The sequence below is a fragment of the Chiloscyllium punctatum genome, chromosome 2, assembly GCF_047496795.1.
Source record: "Chiloscyllium punctatum isolate Juve2018m chromosome 2, sChiPun1.3, whole genome shotgun sequence".
Classification (NCBI taxonomy): Eukaryota; Metazoa; Chordata; class Chondrichthyes; order Orectolobiformes; family Hemiscylliidae; genus Chiloscyllium; species Chiloscyllium punctatum.
This window is the reverse complement of record NC_092740.1, coordinates 66,252,908-66,268,891: the sequence shown is the minus strand read 5'-3', so window position 1 is coordinate 66,268,891 and position 15,984 is coordinate 66,252,908. Positions and strand designations below refer to the sequence as shown.

Sequence of the window (15,984 nt, the reverse complement as noted above, 5' to 3'; positions counted from 1 at the left end):
GGAGTCCAAGCAAAACTGGACTCAAGACAAAAGAGAGAAAACTCTGCTGTTTTGAACGATACCAAACACAAAGCAAGATGATTGTTCGTTGGAGGTCAATCACCTTGCTCCCACAACATTACTGGTAGACCTTAAGGTCGTGACCTAGGTTAAATCACTTTCAGTTACTTCAATGACTTCCCTTCCATCATATGGTTAGAGGTGGTGATGTCCACTGATGATTATTGTACAATAGTCAGTATCATTTTTAACTCCGGGGTTTAGATCAGAGTGGTGCTGGAAAAGCACAGCAGGTCAGGCAGCATCCGAGGAGCAGGAAAATCGACGTTTCGGGCAAAAACCTGATGTAAGCCTTTTGCCGAAACGTCGAGTTTCCTGCTCCTCGGATGCTGCCTGACCTGCTGTGCTTTTCCAGCACCACTCTGATCTAAACTCTGGTTTCGAGCATCTGCAGTCCTCACTTTTGCCTGCCTCATTTGTAACTCCTCAGATACTGAAGCAGTATACGTCTAAGTGCAGCAAAGCCTGGACAACATTCAGGCTTGGCATATGGCAAATAACATTTGCACCACACATTTGCCAGGCTGTTTCTATCTGAATCAAGACAGTCTTATGATTATCCCTTGAAATTTAATGACATTGCTACCTCTAAATCACCAGACGATTGACATCAAAAAGTTATTAGTATACTGGCTGCAAAGTAGCCAGAGCTGAAAATGTGTTGCTGGAAAAGCGCAGCAGGTCAGGCAGCATCCAAGGAACAGGAGAATCGACGTTTCGGGCATCAGCCCTTCTTCAGGAATTCCTGAAGAAGGGCTGATGCCCGAAACGTCGATTCTCCTGTTCCTTGGATGCTGCCTGACCTGCTGCGCTTTTCCAGCAACACATTTTCAGCTCTGATCTCCAGCATCTATAGTCCTCATTTTCTCCTGAAAAGTAACCAGTCAGGCAACTAGCTCCATGAGGTCAAAGCTGCACCTGTTGTCACACCAGAATCCATTAGGCACAGTCTTCAAAATTACCACAAAGCCAGGAGGAGCAGGTCTGATTTTCCTGCTTCCACATTTAGATATTTCTTTTAAATTCTTACTTTTTTTGGAAACTGACTCCATTACTAATTTGATTGAATATGGTTATGCTAATTTTACATAATGCAAGTTTTGCATGTGTCAAAATGGTGAACAAGATAAAACTGTAGCTGTAAGGGCTGCTCCTTGTTTGGCGGTGTTTTGAGTGTTGCAACTAATTTCTTTGATTTCTTGGAGGAGGAATTATTATATTATAAGCAGTTGCTTTGTTTTTGGAACTTAGAAAATAAAAGATTAAAACATTTTATACTGGAGAAAAGAGAGAGAGCCTAAAACCACATGGAACTTGGTCAGAGAACTGCTCCAAAATTCAGGAAAAAATGAGCAGTGAATTGACCAGCTGACTGCCTGTGAAGTTACAAGCCTTCTTGAAAATCAGAGATAGGTCCAAGAACAACAAACAAGTAGTGAAATTCACAGCGGACCATGGAAGAGACCTCATTATTGGAACTACTCATAGCCATGAATCAGCTAAGTGTTTTTTTAAAAAACTCTTATAGAACTGAAAACCAATTTTTTTGTAAAACTACAATAATGAGTAGGTTTTATAAACTATATGTTTTATTGAGATCTGTCTCTTGATTAATTTTTTTAAGTACAAAACTTACGTACTAAGTTATCGGAGAACAGTGTTTCTAAAGCAGTAAGACTGTGCTATTTTCTGGATCTGCAGATTGTTAAGGTGCAGAGGTGGCTTTTAGTAGAGTGATGTGCTCTTATTCTCAGGTGTAGGAGATGAGAGAGAATTTCAATGTTCCTGATGATCATGTCTGTAGTAAGTGCGTTTGGTTGCGAATCCTATCGGATTGCATGGATTGGTTGGAGTGGCAATTAGAAGCAACAAGGAATTTAGAGGAGCCAGGTGTGATGGATGGTGGTTTCAGGAAGGTCGAAAAACTGCAAATACAGTCAGGTTGCCTTTAGAAAAGGTAGGAGGGGTAGGCAGACAGTCTCCTGCTGCTATTTCCCACCCCCATCTCAAACAAGCACACTGCTTTGGAAAATGTAGGGGTTGATAGATTCTCAGGTGAATGTAGCACTGACAGCCTGATTTCTGGTACTGAGGCTGGCTGTACAGCAACAAAGAACTACTCAGATTCCAAGCAATTGATTGTGATAGTGAATTCTCATCAGAAGCACAGCCAATGTTTCAGCAGCCAATAGCAAAATCTCAGAATGGTATGTTGCCTTCCTTGTGCCAAGGCCAAGGATATCTCACAGAGGGTGCAAAATATTCTGAAAGGGGAGAGCGATCAGAAGTTCATTGTACACACTGGTACCAACGACACAGGAATAGAAAAGGTTGAGGTTCTGGAGGATAGAATACAGGAGATTAGGCAGGTGGTTGAAAAGTATGTCCTTGATAGTAAAAATATCTGGATTACTCCTGGTGCCACGTGTTAATGAGGATAGGATTAGGAGGATAGAGCAGATGAATGTGGTTGAGGAGCTGGTGCAGGGATTCACATTTCTGGATCATTGAGGACTCCTGAATTGGAAGGAGACTAATACGGTGGAGAGATTGGCTAGTGTACCCAGAAGCTTTAAAAGTGCAGTGGGCTGGGGGACCCAACGAGATAATGAGAAAGGAGATCAGTTTGAGATTGGTGCAGTTGGGATAAGGAGCAAGTCAAACAGTTAGGGCAGGCAAGAACAAAGCAGAGAACGACACAGGTCTGATAAATTAAACTGCATTTATTTCAATGCAGGAGGCCTGACAGTGAAGGTAGATGAACTCACGGCATGATTGGGAACATGTATTGGGATATCATAGCTATTACAGAAACATGGCTCAGGGATGGACCATACTGGCAGCTTAATGTCCCAGGGTATAAATGCTACAGGAAGGAGAGAAAGGGAAGGGAAAAGAGGAAGGGGGGTGGCATTATTGATTATGATAACATTACGGCTGTACTTAGGAAAGATATTCTGGGAAGTACATCCAGTGAAGGTATTTGGGTAGGACTGAGAGAAAAAAAAAAGAGAGGGATGAACACCTTATTGGGATGGTACTATAGCTCACCCAGTAGTCAGGGGGAAATTGAGAAACAAATTTGTAAGGAGATCTCAGTTATCTGTAACAATAATAGGGTTGTAATGGTAGGGGATTTTAAATTTCCAAACATAGACTAGGACTGCCAAAGTGTTCAGGGCTTGCATGGAGAGGCATTTGTTAAGTGTGCACAAGAAAATGTTCTTATTCAGTTTATAGATGTACCTACAGGTAGTTCTTCTATAATGTAATGGTTGCGCTCTGTGTGACCCCATGCTATGGAAAGATCAAGCAATAAAGACAGCACTTCAAGTGTTGGCGATGCAATCATGTTATAGTGAACACACAATTTAAAAATTGATGCTTTAGAAACAGCATTCTTGATTCGTCAATCGTGTTACAGCCAACTTTTGTTGATGAAACGCACATTATAGCAGAACGACCGGTGCTACAGAAGGTGCAAAACTTGACCTACTCTTGGGAAAGAAGGCAGGGCAGGTGACTGAGGTGTCAGTGGGGGAGCACTGTGGAGCCAATGAACATAATTCTATTAGCTTAAAATATGGTTATGGAAAAGGAAAGACCTGATATAAAATTCAAGTTCTAAGTTGGAAGAAGGCCAATTCTAACAGTATTAGGCAAGAATTTTCAAAAACTGATTGGAGGTGGCTACTGACAAGTGTAGGGATGGCTGGAAAGTGAGAGGCCTTCAAAATAAGATGAGAAAGTCCAGTGACAGTACATTCCTGTTAGTGTGAAGGGCAAGGCTGGTAGGTTTAGGGAATGCTGGATGTCTGGAGAAATTGAAGCTTTGGTCAAGAAAAAGGAGGTAAATGTCAGGTACAGACAGCTGGGATCAAGTAAATCCTTAGAAGAGTCTCAGGACCATAGGAGTACACTTGAGGGAAATAAGGAGGGCAAAAGTAGACCTGAGATAGGTTTGACAAATAGGGTTAAGGAGAATCCAAAGAGATTCTACAAATACATAAAAGACAAAAGAGTAACTAGGGAAAGAATAGGCCCTCTTAAAAAAAACAAGACTACCTATCTGTGTGTGGAACCATAGGAAATGGGTGAGATACTGAACGAGTATTTCACATCTGTGTTTACTGTGGAATAAGGATATGGAAGCTAGAGAACTTTGATAAATAAAAGTGATACCAAAAAAAATGTCCATATTACAGAGGTGGTGTTGCTGGGTGTCTTAAAGCACAAAGGTGCATAAATCCCCAAGACCTGATCAGGCACTGCCCAGAACTTTGTGGGAAGCTAAGAAAGTAATTGCTGGGCTTCTTGCGGAGATACTCATATCATCGATAGCTATGGTTGAGATGCCAGAAGACTGGAGGTTGGCTAACGTGGTGCCATCATTTAAGAAAGCTGATCTGAAAAAGCTAGGGAACTATAGCTGGTTAAGCTGTTGGAGGAGATTCTGAAGGACAGAATTTACATGTATTTGAAAAAAAAAGGATTGATTAGGAATCATCAACATGGCTTTGCATGTGGGAAATCGTGTGTCATTAACCTCTGAAGTGCTGACAAAGATGAGTGAAGAAAGTAGAGTAATGGACGTTGCCTGTATGGACCTCAGCAAAGGCGTGTGACAAGGTTCCATATGGCAGACTGGTTGGCAAGGTTGGATCACATGGAATTCAGCTGGATAAGATAAAATGGCCTGAAGGCAGAAGACAGAGGATGGTGGTAGAGGGTTGCCTTTTGGACTGGAGGCCTGGGACCAGCTGTGACCTGCAAGGATCAGTGCTGGGTCGATTGGTTTTTCTCATTTTTTAAATGATTTGGAGATCTACAGATGACACCAAAACTGGAGTGTAGTGGACAGCAAAGAAGGTTACCTCAGTGTACAACTGGACCTTGATCAGAGAGACAAATGGGTCGAGGAGAGGCCGAGACAACTTTATTTAGATAAATGTGAAGTGCTTCATTTTGGAAAGGCTATTGATGGCAGGACTTATATACTTAATGGTAAGGTCCTGGGGAATGTTGCCAAATAGACCTTGAAGTGAAGGTTCATAGTTCATTGAGTTGCAGGTAGACAGGGTGATGAAGGCAGCATTTGGTACCCTTGCTATTATTGGTTAGTGTATTGAATCTAGGAGTTGGGAGGACATGTTGCGGCTGTACAGGATATTGTTCGGCCACTTTTGGAACACTGCATCCAATTCTGGTCTCTCTGCTATAGGCAAGATGTTGTGAAACTTGAAAGGATTCAGAAAAGATTTAGAAGGATGTTGCCAAAGTTGTAGCAATAAGGAGAGATTGAATTTCCTATGGAGTGTCAGAAGTAAAGGGGTGACCTTCTAGAGGTTTATAAAACCAAGTTTAGGGTGAATAGCCAATATCTTTTTCCCAGGGTAAGGGAGTTCAAAACGAGAGGGCATAGGTTTAAAGTGAATGGGGAAATATTAAAAAAGAATCTGAGGGGCAACGTTTTTGCACAGAGGGTGATGCTTTTACAAAATGAGCTGACAGAGGTGGTGGTGGAGGCGGGTACAATAACAACATTTAAAAGGCATCTGGATGGCATGAACAGAAAGGGTTTAGACAGATATGGGCCAGATGGTGGCAAATGGGACTACATTAATTTAGGATATCTGGCCAGAATAGACAAGTTGGACGGAAGGGTCTGTTTCCATTCTGTTCATCTCTATGGTTTTGTGCCAATTGCATTCAGATCCCCACAATTTCAGAAAGGCATTTTATTGGAGGCCTCAAACTGACACTGAACTTCATACATATGCAAAGAAAAGGTGCCCGAATCCTGATGTGGAAGCTAGTTTGAGTGTTAATAGCAGAACAGTCGGTGGCACATTTCCAGTTTGGAATCAGGCACTATTCATGTGCCATATTCAACACTTTGTATTTTACAGTTGTTAAATAGGGATGTATGAATAAATATTTTGGCTACTGCGTCTTCTTTTGTAATATCCTCCAAGATTAGCTCTCAGTTATTAGCAAGACTGAGTTCCCTTCAATAACTCAGCTACTTCCAGAAAGCTCGATCATTCCACTTCAAACATGCAGTCCCGTGTGAACGACCTTTAACAGAAAATTACAAGCCTTTCTCTGGCAAAGGATGTAGAACTCAGTTTGAAATTATTGGATAACGATTAATATTGACAATTTATGAATCCTAGCCCTACAAGCAATTAGGAGAAAAATGTTGCAAAAATGTAACCATGAAAATACTAGTATTGATTTGGAGTAAAGGAATGAGTAAGAAAGTAAGAAAATAAGAAAAAGGGAAATGCGGAAAAGTTCTCTTGTTTTGTGACTTCATAATACCAAATCCAAACATTGACTTAGAGAGAGAGGATAAAATTAATACTAATATAAAATTGCTGTTCTGACTCAAGCTGATTCAACTGAAAACATATAGTCTAAAAAGAATTGTAGCCCTCAGTATATGAACATGAGGAAAGTACTTGAAATCATGTTACATAATGGCTCTCTTTCCTGTCTTCAAACCACAGTCAATCACCCACGCCTCCAGCAACGTCTCTCCTCTGCTATCCTGTTCTCTGGTATTATTTTAATTAAGTCCCACAATTACATACCCAATTGCAGCCTGAATAGCCACAGTAAGGGGCTTCTTCATATCCTGTCAATAGAGGAGTACCTTGTTGAAGATCGAGAGTTACTTGACTAAACTATTCCATCTTTCTTCGTCATTTTCTGACCTGCCTTAGAATTCATCTTTTAAGGCCAAGTTTTAGTTAACCTTCCTGATAACTCCGGTTTTAGTGTAAGCTTTATTGACAAGGTCTCTGCCAAGTATTTTGGCATGTTTTCTACATCAAAAGCTCTGTATGAATAAAAGTAGGAAGCTGCCACATTACTGGGAAGCCTACATGTGGGACATAATTGCGCGCGCGCGTGTACACACACACACACACACACACCCAGCTCCAACTCAAGCAAATATTGTGTTAGGATGATATCAATATGGAACTTTTGCTATGATGATGAAAAAAAAAAGCTGTCAAATGAAGTTTTTGACATTTGAAATAAAACAAAATAAGCAAGCAATCCTAGAAATTAAAGTTGGCAAACACTCACCTTCTCATAATCTTCAGTGGTGAAGTCTCGGTCTTTCTGTAGGATCTCGTGAAGCCGAGCTTTAACCCGCTGTTGGCAACTACTCAGGGAATCACTGTCATTGTCTAGCAAGCCATTCATGTTAGCACTTTTAACCATTTGTACAAGAATTGGGGTTAACTCCCCTTCCAGAGCTAGCAATCCCTATTTGCAAACAATCAACACCAATTTAAAGGGTTATTTAACATTAAAAAAATTGCACTAGCAAATAGATTGAATTACAATTAGAAGAATTAGATACTACCTGAAATCTACCTCCAATTTACAATCAGTTTTTCTGATAACCAATGGTTCTCATTAGTGTCCTTCTCTTTTCAAAAATAAATTTAATCAACTTGCAGTGTTTATTTGCATGATAAAAGGTGTATAATATATTTAAATCAAAATAAAAGTAAATTACATTCTGGTTTCAATTCTGTGAAGGTTATTTTTAGAAAACAGTTCAGAAATTAATTTGGAACAGTGAATTAATTCCATAATTTCCAAGAAGGCATGTGGTTTAAGTACATTGGTTGAGTTTTATGACATGCAGAAAAAAGATCGGGGCCATTCATTTTTGAGAGTTCTGTTCAGTTCTTCTGTGGCAGAAAGGCAAGTTAGTTTGTGAAATCTTAAAGCTTGAGAACTTATGTCAAAGTTTAAGTTGTTAGACTGAACTCAGAACTCAGAACTAAAAAGGAATCCAGCTTATCAGACTTGGAAAAAAGTCTCTCGGCATCAAATCTGGAACTAGTCAGTTAACTAAGAAATTAAAGAGTTAAGATAAAGGTGTGACTCTTCACTGAGTCTGAGCATCCACCAAGGATATTCCTGGAGAAAAATGCCGAAACTTTGCTTTGTTGTTCTTATTAATATCTTTCAAAACTATCAGACAATAGATTTTTTTCTGTACAATTAATGTGTGTTCTTTTGGTGAAGAACATTAGAAGCTTCACGTGAATATGTTCAGTAGTTAAGCATCACAGTAATCAACTGCAAAAATTAAACTTATAATCTATCAAGTCAATTTCACTCTTGGATCTGATTTGTCCAGTATCACCATCAGTTGGGATCATAATCAGCTATACAACTACTCATTTATTTTGTCAGCATAGCATAAATGTCTGTATATGTAATCAGATTTTACTTTCCAGATTCTGATACCCACTGACACTGTTGATGTAGTATATTCTGGCACATTTTGCTTCATTTCGTAACCAATTTCACAAACATTGAGAAAAATGGACTTTTCACTCAGCTATTTAAATGTTATTGTTGGAAGGATCATCAAGATCTAAAAATTACCTTTTTAAACCAGTAAATACAAAGGCTGTTATAATGGCGAAAGTGATCTTTCAATGTTATATGTACTACAAGTTGACATACAGATTTCTACTACTTGCAACCAGATACCAAAAGCTCTTACTCCTAGTGTCAGAGAAAAATACATTAAGAAATATTAGCATAACTCAGACTTTTCAATAAAACCTTATCAAGAGTGCCTTCTATGATCCAAGATGCTTGATGCTTTACAACCAATGAACAACTTTTGAATGTAGTCACTATTGTAATAAAAAGATCCAATTTTGAAAGATTTTGGGCCTGTGTCGAGATTTTTCACTCAAATTATTATATACTCTTTAATTAGACTTGAGTGTCAGGTGACGGTGGCAAAATATAGAATACTTTGCAGCTTTATTTATTGTCACTATGTCATCAGCTCAAAGAAGTATCACTGTAATTGCTGTTTAAATTTATACATTTGACCTGACTTCCAATGTAGAATGAGACGACTGAGAAAATGGAAACTTGACATTTCCATTCTAGAGATGCATCAGAATCCTAACTTTGGAATTATGCAATAAAATTGCAGCAAAATACAAAGCAATATGATTTCATAATTATCAATGCAGCATAAACAACTGGTTATTGAGGTATTGGAGGAAGAAATTCTGATAATTTTTGAGATGGATGAGTTGAATTGGGCTGAATGGTCTATCCCGACCTCTACTCAGGTTTATAACCTCGCTGAGTAAATTACATGGACCTAAATGAAATATTGAATTGGAATACATTCGATATATCAATCAGATTGAAATAGATGAAATTGTTACGTTGGTTTATAATGGCAGAGTTAGTACTGACAATTAAGGTTGATAAATGAATTCAGGAATAAAAGTATAAAATATTGTTCTCAAAAATTATTTCTAGAGGGCAGTTGTAAGATTACAACGACTAGCAAAACTTACTAAAAAGGATTTAATTGGAGGGGAAAAGCATAGAATTTCAAACCTTAGCAAAGGCTGCTGCCGTCATCTGAACTCTCCCTTCATCCGATGCATAGATCTTTAGATCATGTCGATATGTACTATGTAACCGGAGCAAACCACAACCGGGAAACCCTGCATAATCTCCTGAAACAGTATATAGCATTATTGAAGAAAGCAATGGTGCAAGTGTAGAAGCATTAACTATTCAATCCTGTCTAAATGAAACTAATACACATGAAAATAAAAAGCAGAATTGTAAACTGTTAAGAAAAGGAAAGGGGCAACAAGTCAGAATTCTTGAGCTGAAGGTTTAACGTTTGCAAATTGTCTTTTGACAAGGGAGCAGAAAACAGGAAGGAACTTTGGATAGGATCTTGTCTTTGAAGGTCAGAAAGCTAACGTCAAAAACCATTTTCAGACTGCAATGCTTCACCAATATGGGGAGAGGGAGGGCAGACCCCACTTCTTTGTTCAAAGTTGAAAGCAAATTGGTTGGAGGGTGGGTTGGCAGTCAAGAGTGGTAGATGCATGCTACTGAAAGTGTAATTTGATATAAAGAAATGACAGCAGTTATCACACCCGAAGCCTGAGACCAACAGGCGATAGGGCAAAGACCAGAATGTGTGACAGGGCCGTCTTACGGTTTTCTGATATAGCTCTTGAGGCTCTCTGTCCAACCATGTTATGAAGACGCTTTAAAGCTCTGTTTCCATTGAGTGCTTACTATCACTAATTAGCTGTCAAACTCAACTTCAGCCAACTAGCTGCCAATCTTGGGTTAAGTAGCAGAATATGATGTCTTCTCATCCACCCTGTTGAGGAGGCATGAACTGCATCTTCAGAAGCCTGATAATCTGCTCAATGGTGGTCCATGTAACCAGATGGCTTTAGGTGTGATCCCCATGCCTCAGAGTCATGTAAAGAAGTTAATCTTTATACCCTAGAATCAAAGGCATTTTTTCGGTGACATCAAGGGATGAGGTATCAAGACTGTCGGATACATGATATATTGTATCCGTAGAGCTCTTGTATGGATTGTAGATGAGCTAAATGTTGAGAGAATAGAAACATTTCCTCTTGCTGAATCGACTGTTGCACACTCAACAACTTAATGGTCATGGATGCAACTAAAGATATTCTGCAACCGTAGGAACCCAGCAATGAAGCAAAATCTCATTCCCTTTAAGCCTGTAAAATTTTAGGTACAGCCCAGTTCTTATTATCAATGACAAAGAAACACAGAACTTTGGCAGTAAAGGAGATAATTGTCCTCGTCGAGCCTGATTCAGTCTTCAATGCGATAATAGCTGATCTGGTTGTAGTGTCAGTTTTACTTTCCTATCTGTGCATAAGCCTCAACTCCCTTGTCTGTCAAAAATATAAAAACATTCAAGGCTGCATTAGGTAAAAACCCAGCCTCCATCAACCTTTGGCAGAACAGAATTCCACATTCTCATGACCCTTTGAGGGAAAAAAAATCACCTTATCACTGTCTTCATTCTTAAATGATGCCCACTAATTTAAGTTTCCTCACAAGAAAAAAAATCTTCTGGGTATTCATCCTATCCACTCCCTCTAGTTCTCTTATGTTTCATTAAGATTGCCTTTCATTTTTCCAAACTCCAATGGATATATACAAGCAAAATACTGCAGATGTTAAATTCGGATCAAACAATAAATCCTGGAGAAACTCAGCATTCTTGACAGCATCTGTGGAGAAAGAAAGGGTTAACATTGAGTCAAACATGAGCCTTCTTTAAAACTCAATCTTCTGCAGTCTTTTTTGCTACTTTCTGGAGAGTCACATCAGACTTGAAACATTAAATTGCTCTCTCTCTACAGATGCTGCCAGACCTGCTGAGGTTTTTCCAGCATTTTGTGTTTGTTTCCAATAGATATAAGCCTAACTTGTTCAACGTTCCTTCACAGGATAAGCTCTTCATCCCAGGAATAAGTCAAGTGAATCTTCTTTGAGCTGTTTCTAAAGTAATGATATCTTTTTTTAAAACAAGGAGACCAAAATTGCATATAGTATTCCAGATGTGGCCTTAGTTGCAGCTGCAGTGAAACTTCACTCCTTTTATATGAAATTTCTTTTGTAAGAAATGACAATATTCCATTTGTTTTCCTCATCAATTGCTGTACCTACATACTAATTTTACGTGATTTATATCCAGGACATTCCAATCCTTCGGTTCCACTGAGTTCTGCAATTTGTCTCTATTTAAGTAGTGTGTTGCTTTTCGATTCTTCGTGCCAAAGTAGACAATTTCTTGCTTACGTGTGTTACTCTACAAATGGTAAACTTTTTCCCACTCACTCAACCTGTCTATACATTGTTGCAGATTCTTTACCTCCTCTCAACAGCCGACTATATCTTTGCGTCACCAGTAAATTTAGGTAGCAGACATTTGGTTCCCATATCAAGTCTTTTGGGATTTATTCTGAACAATGGAGGACCCAGCATCAATCCCTGTTACACTGGAGTAGTTACAGGGCTTGCCAACTTGAAAAGTGCCCATTTATCCTTACTCTCTGCTTCCTGTTAGCTAACCAATCCTTTTGTCATATTAACTTGCTACTCACTAATTCTTGTCCTCTTTTTGTGGAGTTACACAAATTCTTTTGCAAACCCAAGTATACCATATCTACCGGTTCTCATCTATCCACCTTGAATGTTACATCAAAAATGCAATGCATTAGTTGAACACAATTCCTCATTCTGAAAGTTTCATTGAAAATCATGATGTGATCAAACAGAGCCAAAGTATTCTATTATAATCTCCATAGTAATGGATTACAGCACAAACATTCAGCCTATACTAGACAAGTAACATCACAATAGTTTTTAGGCCTATAGCTTCCTGCCTCCTTCCTTTCTTGGATAAAGATGTTACATTTGCTATTATGTAAACTGCTGGGAATTGCAAGATGCAATAGTAGGTTGCCAATTGACATTATCAAGAACGAATACTGATCAGAGAAGGAGCCAGAAGCAAATAAGTTATTTCATAGTTACTAACAGGGTATGACAAACAGTACTGGAGTAAGAACTTTCTCAGCTATAAAACAAAATTTAGATCCAATTGCACAGATAAGTGCAAGCTCCTGTTTCACCAATTCTCTACATGGTAGCTTTATTCTGCAACAATTCAAATGATGCTGACAGTACAGCATTTATTGCCTTCCTACCGTGTTTCTCGCCTCTGCTTTCCTCATGTCTGGGTCTTTCCATCCACTCCTGTTCATGCTGTCCCTCATCATGGATCTCAATTTCTATGTATGTAGATGGGTACATGAATAGGAAGGACTTTAGAGGGATATGGATCAAATGCTGGCAAATGGGACTAGATTAATTTAGGATACCAGATTAGTGCAGACGAGTTGGACTGAAGGGTCTGTTTCTGTACTGTATAACTCTATGATTCAATAGCTATTGCGTCAGCTGCACTCACTAAACTTATTGGATCGCCTTCCTTTGCTACCGCTGGGACCTGAAGGGTCCAAATGTGTACAAATCATCTTTGCACACCTAATGGCAGCTGTATGCCAATTGACAATTGCCACTCTCCGCAGTGTACCATTTGTACCTAATTGAATTGCATGGGTACAATTTGCACCCCACTGTGTTGCTGCCTTTTTTCACTTGTGGTGATTATTCTTGATCCATCGGGCAATCCCACAAAAATTCCAAACTAGCCCTTGATGGCCTGACAAGTGAGTTAATAAGTCTGGTCAATAAATCAGGCAGATTACGGCCACATGGTGGCAAAAATTCTGCTCCTGGTGTTAATGGCCTGGGAAAGAATGACACATACCAGAACAGTATACTTGGGCAGAATGACCATGGAACATTTTGAAGACAAATACCAAAAATATAAACTAAGTTTTCAGTATAGGAAGCCAACATAACTTGTGCATTGGATGTTCAGAAATTTGACAAAGCTATGAAGTATTAATTATACAGGGACTTGGAGAGAAACTAGTGAGAACAACAATGGAAAAGTGAATCCTTGAAATGGTGGAGGTATTGATGTAACATCTCATTAATAGTGCAGGGGAGTAGAAATGTGATAGTAAGCAAAATTGCAACTGGAAAAGTAGTTTTGAAAACAAGTTTAAGATGGAACTGAAAATGTTTACTGTAGCCTTCACGTTTCCAATTATTTAAAACAAATATTTTAGATATACTGATATATCAAATGAAACGCAGTTATATCTAGAAAAGAATTTGCATCAGTGCCTAGATTTAAATACAAGAATATTGCCCACAGCATTTGTGAGGGTTATTTCAGCTTGTTAATCTCCAGAGTTCAGTTACTGAATGTTAATTGCATCACTGCATCATGGAAATAGTTGCATGAAGTCTATATCGCACAAAGGTTTGTTCCTGGAAACCAAACACATTTCGGTCAGATGTTAGAAATAAAACTGTTTAAATACTGAAATTCAACAGTTTACATTCTTCCTGCTTTAAGGGAAAAATTGATTTAAAAAAAAAAACCCTGGTTTGTGTGCTTTGCATCTATAGTACTCTATCATACCTTAGGTTGTCAAATAATATTTTCATTTGCAATGTCAAAATATTGCTTGTAAGTGTTGTTAGCTTTCATGATTTTACAATGTTTCTGCTTCAACTGAATGTGGCATTGTGCAATCTAAAGAGTAAAAAGCACAATTATGTTCAAACTTCCAAAACATACATGAGAATAATACCCATTTGCCTTAATGGATTAGTCTATGGAAATTTCACTTTGCTGTGATTCATGCAGAATTAAAATTGTATACGATTCAGATTATCATAATAAAACTAATAATACTGGATTTAAAAGTGACTGCAAACTCCAGGGCATAATGATTATATATGCTGGTGTAAAAGTTGAATTTTTGGACAAATTCTTTTAACGTAATAAGATGAGACAAACCTTCACATGGATATTATTTCTAAGGTCAAAAACAAAATCTAAGGACTTTACACTATGTAGCTGTCAAAATAATCCACAAAGTAACAGGGGAAGCCATTTATTGTCTTTTTTTTTCTGTTTTTAAAGGAGCCTCTCCTAGTGTCCACACCCTGAAAGCCTTGATGGCCCTGTGGATCCAATAACTTAACTGTTCAGGAGCCAGATAAGGAAAAGGATGGACCATACAGTTAGAAAATAACATTATTGGTACCGATCCTCTCACTTAAAATTTTGTGCAAGGACACTATTTATTTGCACTTGCAACGGTCTGATTGACAAGACCTGAGCCTCTGTTCCACAGGAAGGCAGAGGGCAATGGTTAAGAATATTAGATTTGAGCATTCACTTTTAATGCCTGCTGCAGAAGTTGATGACTGCATCCGATTTTCATGTCTGTTTATTTGTCTTGTCCAATCTGTCAACATCACCCACCTGAAAAGTGAAATGCACCTGCATCCTTCCCAAAAAAAACAGAATTTACTTCTATGAAGATAAATGAAAAATAACCTTAAGGCAAAAAGTTATGGGTTGATTTTGCATAATATCAACTTTTACATGAATATACAGTAGATAGATATTAGAGGTGAGCATATTAGGAAACAATTTATTTTTGCTGTTTTACCTTGTCCTCCTGGATACATGCACCTGAAAGCACGGCCCAGTTCTTCAGCTTGGACCCTGCCTGCTGGAGTCAGTTCTCCACCCCACTTTAATACCAGCAGTAGTGAAGGCTCTTCTCTCTTATTGTCTGTTAATAATAATTAACTTAGAATTAATACAGGAAGAAAAAAAAAGTGTATTATGCATCACCTTTACAATTCGTGGAATGGCCATGCCAAATTGTTCATAGGGTTCAGGGATGTGCAGGCTAGATGTGTTGGCAATGCGAAATGCATAGATACAGGAATAGGGTAAGAGGGTGGGTCTGGGTGAGATGCTGTTGGGAGGTGTGATGCAGACTTGACACTATAGGGATTCTATGAAATCTATCAATCCAACCTGGTTTGGGCTACACAATCCAAGACACTCAGCAATGCAGCCCTTAACTGCCTCAATCCATAGCTAATTATGGAAGGTCAACAATTACCAGCGATACCCACGTGATGAGGAGGAATGAAGAAAATATAATTCCTTTGAGAAAAAGACATGTTCTGAAGGATATTGAGAATCTGATATTTGGTGGACTGCTGCAAAAATATATGCACTGTCTTGGTTATGTCTGTTATTTGATGTGCAGCTTGTGTTCCATCACTGCATGCCAATTAATTCACGTGCGACTTAATTCTGAAGGCTAGAGTAAAGGATATGTAGCATTGGTGTTTTGCTTTTTTTTGACTCTTCAATTGTAAAGATTTTTCTTTTTGTTTAAGACTGACACGTTGTGGCTTTATTCTCTAAGGAATCAACTCGGATTTCAAATGTCTTCTACTTTTGTTGTAAATTTATGGGTCCTTAACAGTTCAGCAGTCACTTAATAGTCTAGGCTATGCACACAAGACTCCAGGTGGAAAATGAATGCACAACCTTCTGACTTGGAGTTAACCCCTTAGCCAAAGCTGTCACTTAAATTAAAC

The 15,984-nt window shown here is 38.6% G+C and overlaps 1 protein-coding gene across 1 annotated transcript in view; it reads right to left on the bottom strand.

The window, feature by feature from the left end:
- The window catches only part of ppip5k2 (diphosphoinositol pentakisphosphate kinase 2), a 159,047-nt gene that overhangs the window by 76,762 nt on the left and 66,301 nt on the right, over positions 1-15,984 (bottom strand). The window contains exons 15-17 of the mRNA XM_072583617.1: positions 15,033-15,158; positions 9,469-9,590; positions 7,159-7,341 (exon numbers count right to left, since the gene is read on the bottom strand). Of these exons, the coding sequence (XP_072439718.1) occupies positions 7,159-7,341; positions 9,469-9,590; positions 15,033-15,158 (431 nt within the window). The remainder of the gene's footprint in view (positions 1-7,158; positions 7,342-9,468; positions 9,591-15,032; positions 15,159-15,984) is intronic.